Source organism: Syzygium oleosum, unplaced genomic scaffold (assembly GCF_021117445.2).
Source record: "Syzygium oleosum isolate NSW1041296 unplaced genomic scaffold, Sole_v2.1 Sole_v2.17, whole genome shotgun sequence".
In the NCBI taxonomy this organism is placed as follows: Eukaryota; Viridiplantae; Streptophyta; class Magnoliopsida; order Myrtales; family Myrtaceae; genus Syzygium; species Syzygium oleosum.
In genome coordinates this window covers 2,037,465-2,056,675 of record NW_026607501.1, presented here as the reverse complement: position 1 = coordinate 2,056,675, position 19,211 = coordinate 2,037,465, and the positions used below count along the sequence as shown (strand labels likewise).

Genomic DNA, 19,211 nt, shown 5'->3' with positions numbered 1-19,211 from the left:
TGCTCACCCTTACCTGAATTATATGAAAATGTTCAATGCTGAAATTGCACATTGAGCAAAAGTTCGGGGACTATTTATGTAATTTTCCCTCTTTGTTTCGTGGGATTGTGTTGTGCCCTTTTTCAAATTCTTTCTTTCTTTTTTCACGAATTGTTTTCCCATTAAGGCCTAGCAAGGATAGAGAGAGTGAATTCATTGATGATTGTAAATTATTTGGGATAGTTTAAATGTGAAATTATTTGAGTGAGCGAGCTGATGATTTTTCAATAGCGCACTTTTTCGAGTTGATACCACGAAATATCTTGTGATAAATTTACCCAAAACTAATTTTTTGACCATAAAAAATCCTAAACTAATACACTTGTGACAATTTTACCCTCCGGTAGTTTCCGTTAAATTTTACTGTCAAATTTCTTAGTTTGATTACATATGACAGTTGATGGGTATACCAGTATGGGGTTTTTCTCAGGTTTCACAAATATAACAATTTGGAGTTTTTGGTAATTAAAAAACTAATTTTTGGTAAATTAGTCATAGGTATACCACTTTTGGATTTTTCATGATATTAATCTCATTTTTTCTATGAAGACAAGATTTTGGCTGTTTAATGGGATGACATGAAACTTGGAAATAGGTTTAGGGAGCCGATTGAAATAAACTGAAATTCGTGTAAATATATCGTGTGCGTTCGAAATATTCCATGGATAACCACAAAGCTCACGAGAGCAGTGATTATTATGAACATCCTCTGGGAATGTTGTATGTAAGACTGGGTTTGATCGTTCCAATTTAAGAAAAAGTGTCTGGCCAAAAAGAGATACATAGATAGGACATTGAAAGCTAATGTCATTCCAATCATAAGATGCTTTATTCAAGTTAGATTTCGGGCGACAAAAAATATTCACAATGGCACAATAGCATGTCAAGTATTAGAATGTCTAACCCAATAATTTAAGCTATCAAGTGGAGAAATATCACGTGTATATAAATAGCATATAAAATCCGTTATTAAGCAGTGTCAGATATTTCAACATCAAATATCATGGTGGATTTTGCGTTTAATTACAAGAGCGGAGAATATTAATTTTTCAAGATAGCTTTTTTTTCTCTCTAATTAAGTACAGAGATAAAGCACAAACACAAAACCCACATTTCACAAATAGTGTTAAATTACCGATGAGCATGAGTCTATCGATCTCGTACTATCTATTCAATATGCATGATGTTCATTGAAAATTGCTCGTGAAAAATAATATTTCAAACCGTATTCATCTTCGGGCCTTTAACTTCGTCTTACATTTTACTGTGCGATCTTCGCAACGTGAGATTTTGGTATACACCATTTTTCGCAGCTATAGTCGTCGATACTCTTACCAGTGTGTGATAAACTTAGGTATTATTTACAAATTACTAATACCAGATTTTTTCCTAGCATCAATGAAGTGGAGAAGTATCAAAATACTGTGCATGCAATTCCTTAGAATCAGAGTTTACTGTTGGATAATAAATGAAGTTACCCTGTCCCACTCGCAACTTTGGGAACGTTGCTGAGCCTTATTAAAGACTAGATTGATGCAGAAAAATGGAATCATAATGTCAAGAGTTGATAGCTCGAGAAAACCCAAATTAATATATTTGTAAAATATTTATCATAAATTAATTTTTTGATCATAAAAAATCTCAAACGGGTACACTTATGATAAATTTACTCTCCGTTAATTTCTGTTAAATTTTACTATTAAATTATTGAGTTGGATAACACATGACAGTTGACAAGTATAATAATTTGGGATTTTACCCTTCGTTTATCATATATGTACTGATTTGTGATTTTCGTAATATTAATCTAATTTAACAGAAACTAAGGTAATTTTATTTTACCCTCCATTATGGAAAAGCTCCTTAAAACCTAATTTTCAACCCTAAACTCTTACCATCCCTCTCTCTCTCCACCCATCTCCTTTCCTTTTGATCTTCTTGTTTTTGCTTCTTTCACTTTGGTCCTTTGCGGCGTAGCTACAGAAAAAGTCAGGTGGTTTTGGACCGATTCAATCTTTAATGGTTCTTTCATTGAAACACACCGACATCGACTTATTTAGATTGGGTGAAATATGTTTAAATCTAGTTCTGAGGGAGAATACCTATTCTACAGATATCAATTCAATTATACAGCTTTGCATGAAATTTCAATGTAGTCCTTCCGATTAATTTTTACTAGAAATCGCTAATGTGACAGTCGAGCCATCGCTGGCCATCCTACGTGATAGTGTGCCACGTTAGTGATTTCTAGAAAACATTGGCCAAAAAGACTATATTGAAATTTCAAGCAAAAAATTTATGATTAAATTAGCAAAATGAAAATTTTAGGACTGAATTGACTCCATACAATAGGTTTAGTATTGATTAAACAATTTCCCTAGTTCTAAGGTGTGTTACGGCAATAAGATAAGCTCACAAAACACCCAACTTGAGTCGGTCAGACCTTAGAATGGCCGGTGCCCACTTTTCGCCGCAGTAACAAACTTTTGCCGAAGCAAAGCAACATGCCGCCCGGATTAACATCGGACACCCACCTTTGACCATATTTTAATGGGTCACAACATATCGTACTAGACCACATTGCTCCTCGCGCTCGATGGATTATTATCAAGTGGACCAACGAAAATAACTACGTAACCACTATAATCAATTTGGCAATTCTCAAATGATGTGAACCTTTACATAATCTCATCCCCCACCATCTATCCTTACGAGAGGGGCACGGGGACGGCGACAACACTTGACCGAATCCATCTCCCAGTATTGGATTTGATCGTGACAAAGAAAGTGAAACGAAAAATGAAATTTTTTTTTTTAAAGAATGAAAAGTGATGGGAATTTTATTGAAGGATAATGATACAAATAGTCCCTGAACTTTTTAGCCTAATGCTCTATATGGTCCTTCAACTTTTAACTTGTTCAATGTGATCTATCAACTTTTGATACACGTTTAATGTGATCATTAAATTATATGAAAATGTTCAACATAGTCCTTGAATTAATGAAAGGACTACATTGAATACTTTCATACAATTTAGGGACTTAATTGAACATAATATTGAACAAATTAAAAGTTCATGGACCACACTGCATATTGGGTTAAAGTTCAAAGATCATACTGAATAAATTAAAAATTTCAGGATCATATTGAATAAATTAAAAAATTTAAAAATGTAGAGACTCTTCGTGTCATTTTCTTTTTTATTAATTTTTCGGGACCCTTCTCGGACCCAAGCCATACCAATCGAACTGTATCCATCTGGAATATTAATTGAATTGGGGCCAATTTCGAAGAGGAAGAGAGGCTCGTGAAGAGCCCGCCACGCGTTGCGAGGGTGGGATTTGATAGCGGTGTTGCAATTATCGTGAAGATTTGTCTGGCGCGTACGTGAAATCGAGTGAACAGTGGCCATCAATGAATGCTGGAGCCGTACGTGATCCGATATGTCCGGTTAAATGAGTCGATCGCTTTTGTAGAGAATTTCTCAAGACCCGAGAAATTACAGTGTACTTTACTTTTGTTGACACCTATGAATTGGTCAAAAAAATGGGTATTGGCCATTCGAAGAGATGCTTAATTTTTTTCTTGTCAAAAGAACGTTTCATCCATTTATAAAGATCAAACTTGGAGGAACCAAGAAAATTTTCAAGCAAAAAAAATTCCATAGAGCTGCGAAACAAAACAAAACCAGGAAGTAACAAGAGCACAACCCATAGATATAAGCACGTTCTCTTCCCCAAAGACCAGATCTGTCACAGTACCGAAAAAATAGTCGGCGGTTGATCATCGAATTCTCGGTAATGGGCATATGCCGAGATCTTCTCTTCCAGAAATTACGGCTTGCGGTGTGCACATACGTTCGACACTCTCAACACCATCGCCATACAGAGACGACGACAGCAACAATAACATGTTGAATAACCACAGATCGAACGCCTCTAAGGAATTCCTAGATGTACATTTAGATCGGGAGAGAAAAGCTCCTAAATTTAGATCTAAACCTGAATTGGGAAAAGAGAGCTTTCATCGAATCTCGAACAAATCATAGAACCACGGCCCGAGCATCTTGTTGGTTGGACTAACGACGACGTTCTCACAAAGTTCACCATGATGAGAGAAGAAAAGCAGCAGCAACAATGAGCGGAAGAGGACGTCAAACAGGGCATAAAAAGACTCCCAGATTAGATCGGAGAGAAACAAATAGAAAATCAAAAGCCTAGCAAAATGTCATTGAGGGTTCATTGGGAGAGAATTATGAGACACAGAGAATTAGAGAGACATTGATTTATGAGACATAGACCATATAGAGCAAGACACTGGCTTTATAATTATATGATGTTATGGAAATTATGTCAATCGGTTTGTGATCGGCCAACAAGACGTTTGTCATGTGCCGGATCAACATAGGCCATTTTTGGTGATGTCCACACGAAAAAGAGAAGTAGAGACAAGAAAGTCCGACCTTTAAAAATCTCGGGATACGGGAATCATGACCAAATACGGGGGGGCACAGGGGCCGGCATACACGTGGCAAAAGTGAAGGGTAGGATGTCAAATCAGTTAAAAGTCCCGGAGAAAATTACAGAAAATAGAGCGACAGATTTCGGGGTCGAGCACGGACAAAAGCAAATTGGCATGCGTGGAGATGCGATTAGAATGAATACCAAACCTGCTACTATAAATTGATGCCAACCTGTTGGGGACACGTCCAAAACACAGGGTACACGTCTTGAACATGGGGTACAAGGGACGCCATAGGAGGGGAAGGACGACACGCAACTTAACCCTATCGCAATATTTCACTTGTTCTATCCATCTTTTCGTTCATTTTTTTTCTTTTGTGGTGCTGAATTCTCGCTCTTGGGAGTTCGATTTGAGCTTTATGCTGTCGATTTTTAGCTTTGAGTCGCTCATAAGCTTAGCTGATGTTGTTTTTCTAAGATATTAAATCGTTTCACCAAAATAATACAAGGATGTGATAAACTCAAAATTTTTAAAACAACATTAGGCTAATTGGGATAGAGGTGAAGTTGCCATTGATGCCCACGACACACCAAAAAGAGTAGTCGAGGCTGCCTTGCCTTCTTTAGAATCAAACGGTTATATGCACTCTCATTTGTGCACACTTAAACGACGTGGGACTTCGTCCTTGCCTAGAGGCCTCTTTTCCTTTTTCTTATAACCGATAAAGTACGAAAAATTTTAGAGAATCAGTGAGATTAGCTCACGATCTTAAGGAAGAAATTATGCATATCGTTGCTACTAGATTTTTCATACACGAGTGGGTGGTGTCGAATGGGTTTGTCTACATTGTAGAATCTCTCTCAATATATACAAGTCGTCTCGTTCATACATATTAAATAAAATTTTAGTGAATAGTGAGAAATCGCTCGAAACGTCCAATTAAATTTTTTTTTTTAAGTTTTATACTTAGATGGAGCTAAACCCATGCGCGTTTTTGGGACATTGCACCGGGCATTTTCGTGTGTCCTTTTCATGTTTTCACCTTATTTGGAACCCCGGATCTCCCATTAAATTCACTCGAGATCTCACACAAGAATTCTATAGACGCTAGTCTACATCTTTCATTTTCTCAAGATTTCTGCCAAAATTTTTCATATTCCGAGGCGACTCTACTGCAGTTTGAACAAGTTTTTCGGATCATTATTTCAAGTCACATGACTCCTCTCGAATCAAAAATTGTGGCCAGTTTATAGATGCTAGTCCGCATCTTTCATTTTCTCAAGATTTCTCCCAAAATTGAGTGCAATTATTTGCAATGTGGAGCACCCCCGCTCCGCGTGATCCGGCTGTTGAAACTTACTTTCGAGAACGAAGACAAAAATAGGAAATGATATAAAAAAATAATTCAATTTCGAAAATCCGTACCATACTCAGCCTAGAATCTTCCCTTTCTAAGTTGGGGTGAGCTACAGCGATCCAAGCGCATAACTTAATATGAAAGTAGCCGCCAATCATTTCTCGGATCGATTGGAAATATAAAACTCTAGGTGTTAGGGCAAGACAATTAATCACCTAAAGGTTAACTGTTCTACGAAAAATAAAATGGTCAATACCATGAAAAAAACTCTGAATTATAACACCCATGATAAATTTACCCCAAACTAATTTTTTGACCACCAAAAACTCCAAACTGATACACCAGTGATAAATTTACCCTTCATTAGTTTTCGTTATATTTTATTGTTAAATTGCTTTGTTAATTGATATGCGGCAGTTGATAAATATATCAATCTTGGGTTTTATCCTCCATTTGTTACAAGTGTACTAATTTATAATTTTTGGAGGTATTAATCCAATTTAACCATATAATAACTCAGCTTATCGAATGTGGGTTAAGAAATTGATTAATAACGCATTTCAACAGGTCTACTCAAGCCCGATCACGCGTAAGAAATCAATGAATTTTCTAGGTTAAATCGACAGAGCCGGGCAAAACCCCACCCCCGCTGGTCCCCCTTCGCAACGCCATCCTTAACGGGAGACTCGTTACGTTCAACGGTTGACCGGGTGCGCACATGGCCTTTCCCAGCGATTTGACTTCGTCCCCGACAGTCCCTCGCGCGCTCGCTCTCTCTCTCTACAGACAATGTCCACGTCAGATGGGTCCCGGTCAACCCCCGGGCTTTGACCGCCACGTGGGACGGAAGATTCTGCAGCAGCAGCAGCAGCAGCAGCAAGAGCGCAATGGGGGAGGGAGGGAGGACCCAGGAGCAGGAGAGCACTAGCAGCGCGACCCGAGCGATCATGTCTCTTCCCTCCTCCCCTCATGCGACCCCAGGCTAACCCAGCGAGGAAGAAGAAGAAGAAGACCTCCCTCCCTCTTGCTCAGAGCACTGAAGCTCTCTGCAACTTTGGCCATGTATGGAGGAGACAGCGCGCAGTGCTGGCCACTGACAAACTCAGAATTCGCCCTTCTTTTTCTGCTGCAGAGATTCACTTTGCTTTTTCATTTAATTTCATCTTTTGAGCACTCTGTTTTCTCGTGCTTTCGTTTGTGTTTGTTTTTTGGGCCCTTTCTCGTCGCTATGATGAGCGCGGGAGGCGTGAACTGGCTACGTCATCATCTCCCTCTTTCGATTTCGTCTCCTTCTTCTTCCCTCTTCTTCTTTTATCCTTTCCACCCTCTCTCTGCGCAGAAAAAAACACTTCATTTGCTTGGCTGGCTTTCGCTTTTTCCCCTCTCCTTCTTCAATAATGCTCCTGCAAATTTTTTGCAGAATTCTTTTCTACGCAGAGATATGCAGTCGATGGGGGCAGGAGCCCCCCCGTGAAAGCCTGTATGCCATCATGCCAAAACAAAAGAAAAAGACATATTTTGAATTTTTTTAGAACTATACACGTTAGTTAAAGTAAGTATGATTTAAGGTTTGGTTTATTTCGAGGAAAATATTTTTCGAGAGAACTTTTTTCGAAATTTCCGGTGTTTGGGGCGTGGAAAATGAGCGGTCAAAGTTTAGATTACGTATGATTTGAATGTTGAGCTTAATTTGAATTCCACTTGTTATAGATAAGAAGTTAATGAAACTCTTGTAATGTTCAATGTTGAGATGCCATGTTGGGACCATGTGCGAGTACTAAATAGTGCTCGATCGAGTTGAAGCCAAATATAGCTTACGAATTATCGGTCTAAGGTAGCCGTGCTTTAACCATTTCAAAAAAAGTAAAACGAAGAAGGTGATGCTGCAATTAGAGAAATATAGTCACAAATTATTCCTTTAATATGATAATTAATTCGTTCTAAAAATTCAAAGAAAGGGCACAAGTGAAATAAAAACTTAAAGAAAAATGACACAAATGGTCCATAAATTTTAGTATATGTGCAATATCGTTCATAAAATTTTAATTACTTTAATGTGGTCCATGAATTTTGGCCTAATATGCAATGCCGGCTCTAAATTTTTAATTTGTTCAATATGGTCCATGAACTTTTGATACATGTTCAATTTGGTTGTTTTAGTCAAGATGGGCTAAAGTTCAAAGACCCAACGAATTAAAAGTTCAAGAACGACGTTAAAAATTAAGTTAAAATTCATGAACCGTTTGTCTGATTATGCCAAAAGTTTATTACCCTTGCACAAACAGAAGTTGTCATAATTACGTATGGTTTGAATGTTGAGCTTAATTTGAATTCCACTTGTTATAGATAAGAAGTTAATGAAACTCTTGTAATGTTCAATGTTGAGTATAATTTGAATTCCACAGGTTATAAATAAGAAGTTAAAAGGCAGGGGTGTACAAATCAACATTCTACTTTGAAAATGATTACAAATTCTAAAACCTATAGTATTCGAAAACAATATAATGACTTAATTGTTAACTCTTTACGTGATAAGTTGTGATTGACTGTTGCAAAGTCTAGATTACGTATGTATGTATCAGATTACATGCACACGACCGATGGACTTATAAAAGAGATGCCATGTTGGGACCATGTGCGAGTACTAAATAGTGCTCGATCGAGTTGAAGCCAAATATAGCTTACGAATTATCGGTCTAAGGTAGCCGTGCTTTAACCATTTCAAAAAAAATTAAAATGAAGAAGGTGATGCGGTAATTAGAGAAATATAGTCACACATTATTCCTTTAATATGGTAATTAATTCGTTCTAAAAATTCAAAGAAAGGGCACAAGTGAAATAAAAACTTAAAGAAAAATGACACAAATGGTCCCTAAATATTAGTATAACGTGCAATATTGTTCATAAACTTTTAATTTCTTCAATGTGGTTCATGAATTTTGACCTAATGTGCAATGCCGGCTCTAAATTTTTAATTTGTTCAATATGGTCCATGAACTTTTGATACATGTTCAATCTGGTTGTTTTAGTCAAGATGGGCTAAAGTTCAGGGACCCAACGAATTAAAAGTTCAAGAACGACATTAAAAATTAAGTTAAAATTCATGAACCGTTTGTCTGATTATGCCGAAAGTTTAATACCCTTGCACAAACAGAAGTTGTCATAATTGAAGGACAAAGAACCTGCATCGAGACTGAATACAGAAACAAGTGATTACTGGGCAGTGAACATCTCTGTAGGTGTGCTCATGATGACTTTGGTTCCCTTCCCACACAATTTTAACTCACAACCAAGAAGGAAAATGGTATAGAGTGAAGCATATATAATCCCACATGCCAATTTTAAAGGAGTACTCAGCTCTTGTACTACCTTACGTGTCATTCTTTGTTTTCGTATCGATAAACTGTGATGACTAAAATGATTTACGGTGACTTATATATATTCTCAAAAATGTTGATGAATTTTTTTTACCTTTAAACTAAAAAAAGGTACATATGAGATTATAAACCTTAGACTTTAAAAGCAATCAAGTCCTAAATTTTTTGTCTAAAAGGGGTCCTAACTATTTCAATTTACACATTAAAGTCGTTAGCATTTATTAAAAAAATGCAACCCATTCCTAAATCCATATTGAGAAATACAGATTAAGTTGCCACGTGAGCAACTTCCCAGTATCCCATACACACATTACTCATCGAGAACGAAAAGATTCGGTTGCGCTTTTGGACAATAAGATGAGCTTTGATTGTTTTAATAAAAAAGTTATGGACTCGATTATATTTCCGTGATACCCTTTTCTCTTACTAAGTTAAATGAATGCCAAGGGCACATGATTATCGAGGGGACAAAAAGCTAGGGAAGTTCCACGAATTTCAAAAGCTAGATTGGGGGATGCATTTAATCTCCCTTTGCGACTCCTTAACCTCAATGTTACAACTTGTTCCGTCGTGAGGACAAAAACGCCTGTACAATGTATGTAAGGTCAATTATGTGTGGCTGCATCTTGCAAGAACACTGTTTTCGCCACTGGAGAATGTCTGTACTTTATTCATCACGGTGCGTACATCTTGTTGGGTGCCAAATAAACTATGCCAATCCGACAAAGTAACTCGAGAATTTATTATTTGACCCGTGGATACAAGTTCATTGGGCATCGTGCGGGAAGGGGACCAAAGCCATCATGAGCACCCACCTACGCAGACATTCACTGCCCAGTAATCACTTGTTTCTGTATTCAGTCTCGATGCAGGTTATTTGTCCTTTAATTATGGCAACTTATGGTTGTAAACGGGTAATAAGACTTTCAAATAGTCCTCTCACTTTGGTCATTATAAAATATCGTGATCCTCAAATTTTTAATTTGTTCAATATGATTTATGAACTATAATTCGATGTGCAATGTCATTTTTAAAATTTTAATTTATTTAATGTAAATTTTTATTTAAATTGTGCCTTTTTATTAAATCTAAGTAAATGGGTCTTCATGCTCATATCTTTGAATTTGTTTTTTTGAAAACATCACGCAATTACTTTTTGGCATAGATGATGGAACCACGTGCTACATGTTTGCATTGGTTTGGGTAAGTTGCCTATGACTACGAAATTTATACATCGAGAAGGTTGGGGCTCTCAATGATTACACTGGTCATATTGAGATTTCTAAATTGAGCATGTTCCATTGGAAAAAGTCCATTAGAAAGTCTGACAAGAATTTTTGCAATCTGTTTGTTTGCATTGCAATGACGGCAAGCTCTACGGACGCGTTCCTTATTTTTACGTGCCGGTGCCTACAAGCCCTCCCCCTCATTGGAGAATAGTTTTTCATCCCTCACCTTAGGGAATACCCCCTGAGTTTTACATCCCAAAATTTAGACGAAATAGTTTAGGGATTTGCTTCGGTCCATATGGAAACTATTCCCAAGTCAAATAGAGTTTTTTTGGATATTCGTTATCATCGCCCCTTTAAGTAGTTGTTAACTTTCTGGTAATAAATACATGGATATATATATATTAAAGGAAACACATGAAAACATCTTCATATAACCAGTAGAAGGAAAAGATACCGAGAAAAAAAAATATGGTAACATAATTGTATAATCTCTGCGTATCTCGTAATGATTAGTGCACGAGGTATTTCACGTATCTTAAAAAATGATCATCCGAGGTAGAAAGATAATATAATATCAATCACGATCAATTACGATCAATCAAGGATACACATAATTTGTGGACGTAAATGCACGGTCGCGGGAAGAATCAACTAATTACCTCTAAACGCTTAATGCTCATGCAACAAATATTCCTGTTTTGGATTAGAGATCATGCATAATCGGGGGGCAGTTAAGAGAACATCCAAATTATCCCTAAACACAATTAATGATCCATATGCAATAAATATTCTTGCTTTGGAAATTAATTGGCAGTCAGCCCTAATTTGACGGTACAAATAGTCAACGAGGGGTCTTCTCTTCCGAAGGGCAAGATTGTTTCAGTTTCCATTAATCAAGCTCGCCTGTGAGTCTTTTACATGTTCCTTTCTTTCTTTTTTTTTTTTTTTTGGTAACCGAGGATCCGCCACCATTCCCCGGGGACGAGCCTGCACGAGTAATCGGGGCGCCTATACCTCGGGGGAGACTAGCCCAGCAACCCACCGCCGGGCCCCCCACTTTCATAGTGAATTTTGAGAAAAATAATGTTTTTCTTCTTCTTTTACTTTTTCAATGTCTTCGAAGTTCTATATGCCACTCAATTGAAATGTGTCCGGTACGATAAAGGAAGAGCCCCCCTTTACCATTTCATTCTCATTTTATCTTAACTAATTGACAATTTTTCAATGCTTTTGAGAATAGGTATGTTGAAAAAGATGTCATCAACTTTGACGATCCTCCTTCCGTCGTTACTAGCATTGCTGCACTACCATATCGGAATCACGGAGGCGCAGCTCGACATCGGCGTGAACTACGGAATGGCTGGGGACTCTCTCCCCTCGCCGGCCACGGTGGTCCAACTCTTCAAGAAGTACCGCATCCAAAAAGTGCGACTTTTGGAGCCGAACTCGGACGTGCTCGAGGCGCTTGAGGACAGCGGAATAGACGTCACGCTAGGCATAAAAAACGAAGACTTACCATCCATAGCATCGAATGCCACAGCGGCCGAGAGATGGTTCAACAACCATGTGGAACCCTACATCCCAGTCATCAATTTTCAGTATATTACAGCGGGTAACGAAGTCGTTCCCGGAGATTTGGCTCAATATGTATTACCGGCTATGCAAAATATACAAAATATTATAAATTCGTATGAATATGATGGATTGAGGGTGTCCACGGTTGTTGGGACTGCTACCTTGGGGAGTTTAGACCCACCCTCAAGCGGTGCATTCGCCGATGAAGCTCGAGCCGACATGGTTGGAATCATAAACTTCCTGTCGAACACTAGCTCGCCTTTACTAGTTAATGTGTATCCCTATTTCGCATTTGCCTCGGATCCTAATCACGTGAGATTAGATTACGTTCAATTCACCGCGACCAGTCCATTGGTTCAAGATGGCAAATTGAGCTACTCAAACATGCTAGACGCGATCGTGGATGCTTTCTACTGGGCGATGGAGAAGGAAGGCGTGAGCTACGTGGACGCGGTGGTTTCCGAGAGCGGTTGGCCGTCGGACGGAGGCGGACTCTGGGCCACTCCGCAGCTTGCAAAAACTTACAATCAACATTTTGTGAAGAAGTTTCTTGCCAAGCAAGCAACTCCAAAGAGGCCAGACCGCTACTTGGAAGGATTCATCTACACAATGTTTAATGAGAACCAAAAACCTTCGGGCGTGGATCAACATTGGGGCTTATTCTATCCGGATGGGACGCCGGTTTATCCTCTATTTTCATAGGGTTGATAAAGAGAAGCTGATTGAATCCTTTTCAAGGGAGTCTAGGAGATGAGTAATGAATATGTTTGAATATAAATAAGTATTCATCGCTTCGTTTTAACATTGTCCCTATTCATCTACTTGGATCTAGAGTTTCAATTCAACGAGTTGTTTAGATGGAGTTTTATGCAACAGGAATCGAATAAATTTCAATTTCAAGGATCAATAGGTTGGAAGTTCTAGATCTTATAGACCGATTTCAATTTGGTCATAAACTTTTCAATTGCTTCGCTAAATAGTTCTAGATTTAAATCTTACGTTCTAAATCTAAAGTTTTCGACTGGCGGCCAAGCACTCTCTGGTAATCGCCATAGGCGCATCGCCCACGCCTTCCTTCTCCATTGCCCAATATAATGTGCATGATCGCATTGAGCATGTTCATATAACTCAAGTTGCCATCTTGAAGCAGCAAGAAGTCTCGGTGAATTCAGCGTAACCTAATCTCCCGTTTGTTGGATATGAGGCCTACCCAACTACGGATACACATAAATTAGTGGCAACGAGTCAGTGCTTGGCAAGAAGTTTACGATATCCCACCCACGTTGGCCTAAGCTTCGTCGGACGATGCACCGCTTAAGGTTCTAGCACCACGCCAAATGCATCCGAAGAAAGAAGAGCCATTCGTTTGCCAGAAGCTTGGCAAGAACTCCTGCTGTGCTGGATGCGATGGTCACAACAACCCTTAGAAACGACAAGATCTTGCAAATTAAGTCAATGCAAAAATACCAGAGTTCCTTACCAAAAAAAAATAATAACCTTACCAAAAACAAATACCAGAGAAAATAACGAGCAATAATAAAGGATATCTGAGATTTACGTGGTTCGGTCCGAGTATCGGTACCTGCATCCACTAGGAGAGCCAGTAATAAAGAATTTACTGTAATCGGAGAATCGGAGTCACAATTGACTCATATGCTCGAGTGTTTTTCGTACCTAAATCTAAGCCACAACCCAGACCGTTTACAAATAAACAGCTCAATCGGACGAAATAAACTCACTGCACAAATCACCGTGCACGGCTATCCAAGATCGTCCTCCAAGTTCCGTCTTCGCGGCTCCTTCGCGTGCGATCAGAGAGCGTGGTCGTGCGTGGCCTCTCTATTCGCTGTTCCGCCCTTTTCTACGAGTCCTCGGCGGCTTCAGCAAAGCAGGTAAAGAATAGAAAGAAAAGAAACCCTTCCTCTTTTGTCTCGTTCGGAGACAATGACCCTTTTACCCACTCTCGTTTGTGTGCCCCTTTTACTAGTCCGCGAAATCAACTTAGATCAAATCTTGCATATTTTCGTGATTTTCTTTTTCTTTAACAAACCGATTAATATCCGTAAACGATTCAAATTCGAGACATAAATTCAACGACATTTATAATTTACTTAAATTGGTTGAAGATTTCGCATTGTCGGTAGTACGTAGTGGGCTAAATCTCCGGAGATGACTTCGTTAACGATCGGAAATACGAGGAAGGCCGACGTTGCTCCCGTAGAGGTGCAAATTGGTGCCGAGCTATGTCATGGATGCATCGGCGCTCGATGCTTACGTTTTGCAAGTCGAGATGTTATGTGCGTTCTTCCAGTCTTGTGCTCTTGTAGAGTTGGACAACCGTGACCGGATGAGGGAGATTTTCGCCATGCATTGCCTCGTTCCCGTCGGTGCGGCCTTCGCACAACTGATTTCATAGTGAAGCAATGATAAGATTGATAGAACGAGAATCGTCAAAGCCAAGGAGATCTCTTAGAATTTTTACTACCAATTTCAAAAATAATGAAAATTATCTTTTAATTAGTAATATGAAAGAGGTAACGAGAGAGAGAGGAAGAGATTATTCGCGACAAATTATCGGAAGGACATGGATGAAAAATTGAAATTTTCCGGTCTGATGAATGCCAGAAAATTAATTTGGTCTCTATGGTTACTCGGAAAAGTCCCTACGAGGTCATAACACTTAGTTTGCAAAATGATCCTTCAAGAATGATGATCGGTAACTAGACATGCATCCATTGAGGTGGAGGTTCAAATAGCGAATGCTCTTTGATCCTAATGTTCTTACAAGAATTAGATGGTAATAATTAAATAATTCTATATATATCTTTCCGGATATGGGACAAACAATGAAAGTTTCTCTTTCAATCTGAACTAAATGGCAACAATTAAATAATATTATAAATATATGGTTAATAACACGAAAAATCCCAAACCGGTATGCCTACGATAAATTTACCCAAAACTAATTTTTTTACCACAAAAAATCCAAAACTGATACACCTGTGATAAATTTACCCTCTGTTAGTTTCCGTTAAATTTTACGGTCAAATTACTGATTTGGATGACACATGGCAATTGACGAGTGTATCAATTTGAGATTTTACCCTTTGTTTATCACAGGTGCACTAGTTTGTGATTTTTCGAGGTATTAATCAAATTTAACGAAAACTAACAGAAGGTAAATTTATCGCAAATGTATCAGTTTAGGGTTTTTGAGCGTCAAAAAATTAGTTTGGGGTAAATTTGTCATAAGTGTATTAGTTTGAGATTTTCTGTGATCAAAAAATTAATTTGGGATAAATTTATCGTAGATTTACTAGTTTTTGGTTTTTAATAGTTTTAACTCATATATATGTATATCTACAGGCTACATTGCCTTCACTTTAAAAATCCATGTGTAGTATCATGAAAATCTGAGGCAAAAACTTATTATATGGCAAGGAATATCCAGATACTTCATTTGACTTGGGAAATATTTCTAAGAACCGATTCGAGTCACAACCGTAAAAATTGGGTAAGGTTGATTTTTAGGCTAATAACATTGATCGTTTCCTCTTTCAAGTCCCGTAGCTTCACGCTTATCAAGAAGGTCCTTGAACTCATGTTGATGACATAGATTTAAGTCTTCCGTTGATTCCACATGAGGAACGACACCAATGGATAGCCCGCAATTTCGTAATTTTATTTATTTATTTTATATTTCGAAGCAAATCCTAATTAATAAATTATTTTTTCTTTTAACGTTAAGAAATTCTCGCTTGTAGGGAATAGAAGAAAAAAAATCACCTGTTCCAAGACTGACTCTGAAACTGGACCGAACTGATCAGTCCGGTTTCAGGACCGGGTGAGCCAATTCCCAATTCCAAAACAAATTCGAGAGGTATTTTTTTTTATAGGATTAAGAGGTAAAACAATATTGAAAATTAAGCTTGCGTCGTCATCCTCCTTCACTTGTCGCCGCCGTCACCAACTTGCCAGAAACATGATCCGTCGCCATGTGAAGGTCTGTAACTTGCAAACAAACAACACCCGATTCAATATCAGCCAGCTTTTCCTTTTCTTTCTTCCTTTTGGTTTATTTCCCTTCAGCTTCCCTTTTAATCTCTTTTTATTTATTTATTTTTCTAAAATGGCTGATATGGAAATCACATCAGCGCCTCTCTTTTCGGAAAACAATAAAAAATATGCCACATCGTAATTTTTCGTTACTCAAATTGACAAAGTTAACTGACTTTCTCGATTGCAGTTTGCCGACAAATTTTGGACGTTTTGGTGCACTTTTCGTTTAAAAACGTGACATGCCAAATTTTTTATCAGGAAAAAACATTGAACACACTCAATCTCACTATTTTAAAGATTATTAGGATTGAAATGTGCAATAAAGAAGTTGGATACCAAAATGTACCTCGAATGACAATTTTAGAACTTCGACTGTTATTTTTCCATTTAGAAAGACTTAGCCCGTCCCAATCTCGATAGTACTATCTCTTTTTGCTAATTTCCAATCTACTCGATGATAAGTTTCGAGTTTCATGTACTTGGATGCATGATGAGATGTTTAAATATCTCATCATAAATCTTCATATTACTCAATAAAGTTGCTATAACAGAAAAGTTTGAATACTCCCATCTAGCTGTATTTTATAGACAAAAGAACCAAAGTAATCAAGGATGATGGCAACTTTTTACTTCTCCTTGGCCCAAACCAAAAAACAATATATCAATGCCCATAAAAAAAGAATGGCTCATCTACGAGTAGGACCCTCCAAATTCACTGCTCGCTACCGATCTCTTGGCTTTTTCTCTTCCCTCTTCCATTACATCTTTTGAAGATATTAAACATGATGAATCCTATGATTGGCGCTCATGCGTCCTCAAATCCGAAGCCACGCACACAATTTGCAATGGAGAGTTCAAATTGTAGAACATGAAGAGATGGTGAACAGAAAAAAGAGGGAGAGATAAGAGAAGTGATTAGAGTGGTGGGACAGGAGGATCTCGTTGTCATCATTAAAACTGGATGCTACATGCCCTTCGGACACCCTACGAGCCCTGTTCATATTCCACTGAGTGAACAAAAGACATCCTCAGGTTCTAAGGTTGGTCTCAAACGTGGACCCCAACATTGACCCGGTTTAGTTCGATAGATCCCCACTTGCCTTTATTCGTGGGCTTGCACACATGTTTTTGTCACCCCGTGGTGAGTGATGAAGCATTCCATAAATTTTGGGGGGAAAATGTGGGGATAGAGATAGAAAAAGAATTTTAATTTTAGGGTAAGTTTTGTTTCGAAAAACTTTACCATTGGAAGATGCTTTCCCTCATTTTTCGATGTTTGGATTATTTTTGGATTATTAAAGAAAGAGTAAACGAAAATTTGTTTCATAGTCAATGGAGAAATTGTAATTAAACTCGGGAATATGTTTCGGGGAAGTTTATTTACCATGAAACAAGCGGATTAGGTTACGTGTGATTCTCATTCTCTAACTTTTTAATACTCATGCAATTTGATTTTCTTAACTCTTTTTATATGGTGGAGTCTTGTAATCAAACCTTTTCTGTTTTTTAAGTTATGTATTGGTGCTGAGTGGTTGGGCAATGACCCAACCCCCTTGGGATTCCTCTCCGGGCATTCATAGTGGACCCCTAGACAGATGCCGGACCATAAATGTACAAACCATCTGAAGTTCTCAAAATTGTTTTCTCAACCGATATAGACTCTCATGATCACGCCCATGTGAATTGCGATCGATGAGATGGTAAAAATTTAAACTCCTCCTCGATTTTAGGTGGAATCTTTGACTATAACCACCATCCCAACACCTACATTCTTCTGAGACTATAATGATCTTATGAGAGGGGTTGACGCGGTGTGCTTTGTTCTATCATCCATGGCAACTAGAGGCCCGCCTCAAAACTACATTCCATCGAACTCTTTTGTTCGTATCAACTTAGCATTCGACTCGCTCGGCGCTCTTCCTCACGTTTGAAGCTTATTTGGTGTCGAGTTCGAGCTCTTTCACGATGTCTCCATCGTTCAATTAATAAGCCGTCAAATTAGAGAGATGCTAATACATTATCTCTCTTGGAATTGTCGCATGAGATCCACACGAAGCCATCACGTTAGAGATCCACTTGTTCATTAGGGACCAATGTCTATCACCATGTCTGAATGCGATGATCTAGAAGTTTTTGTCATTCCTTTTCAAATAAAATTATTTCGCAATCTTACGAATGAAAATGTTGTCTCCCACGGGTAGAAGATCTTGCTTACAAGTTTGAGATTTTTAGTATCACAAAAAAAAAAAAAGAATAAATGTGTCATAATGGGTATAATTTTGAGTTTTTGGTAACTTTGCGCTAAATCATAAAATTTTCCTTATTGAACAAGCTTAATAAGGAAAATAGCAAAAACCACCAAAAACTTTAAACTATGCCCACTGTGACTCATATATCACAAATTTTTTTCTATGATATCAAAAATCTTAAACTTGAACTTGTATAACACATTTACCTTCCATAAAAATTTTGTCAATGCAAACTGTAAAAATCTGCTTATATGGACGCCAGAAAGTAGGGGTAAGCGATTCTTGGTTCCATACAGGTTCCATATAGAACTTGGAACCTACTAGTTGAAATAAGTTCCTCATTTTTTGAAATCTAAAAACTACATTGCATACCCTGAAACCTGGAACCTACCTTATCACAAGTTCTAGGGTTTACCCAGATTTTACCTGTATTATTAATTGAACGATTGCAGTAAATTATTACTTTTAATTACTAGCACTTGCTGCTATAATTCATTGACCACAACTTATATTTAGACACACGAAAAACATGAAACATTAACAAAGTAAAAGTCTTAGTTATAAAATGGAAGCTTAGATTAATGATTGTAGATTATACACTCATTATCAGACATCATGAAATATCGTAAGATCACGCGAATATGTAAATCAAGAAAAACACAAAAACTTGTTTCTAGTTCCTCCTATCTAAAATCAGGAACCCACCCATCGAAATAAGTTTCCCAAATATTGGAACTTAGAACTTACCATGTATACTGCAAAACCTTAAACTGGACAGGTTTCATCGGTCCGGTTCTCTGGTTCCAGGTTCTACTTTAAAACCATGCTCACCCCTATTAGAAAGCAAACAATGTTGAC

The 19,211-nt window shown here is 37.9% G+C and overlaps 1 protein-coding gene across 1 annotated transcript; it reads left to right on the top strand.

Moving 5' to 3' along the window:
• Positions 1–11,724: 11,724 nt before the first annotated feature.
• Positions 11,725–12,747, top strand: LOC115693243 (probable glucan endo-1,3-beta-glucosidase BG4). The gene has a single exon (XM_030620220.2). The coding sequence runs from the start codon at positions 11,725–11,727 to the stop codon at positions 12,745–12,747; it is 1,023 nt and encodes a 340-aa protein (XP_030476080.2).
• Positions 12,748–19,211: the final 6,464 nt, after the last annotated feature.

Coding starts and splice junctions, on each gene's coding strand:
- LOC115693243 (XM_030620220.2), top strand. CDS start 11,725: ATGTCATCAACTTTGACGATCCTCCTTCCGTCGTTACTAGCATTGCTG.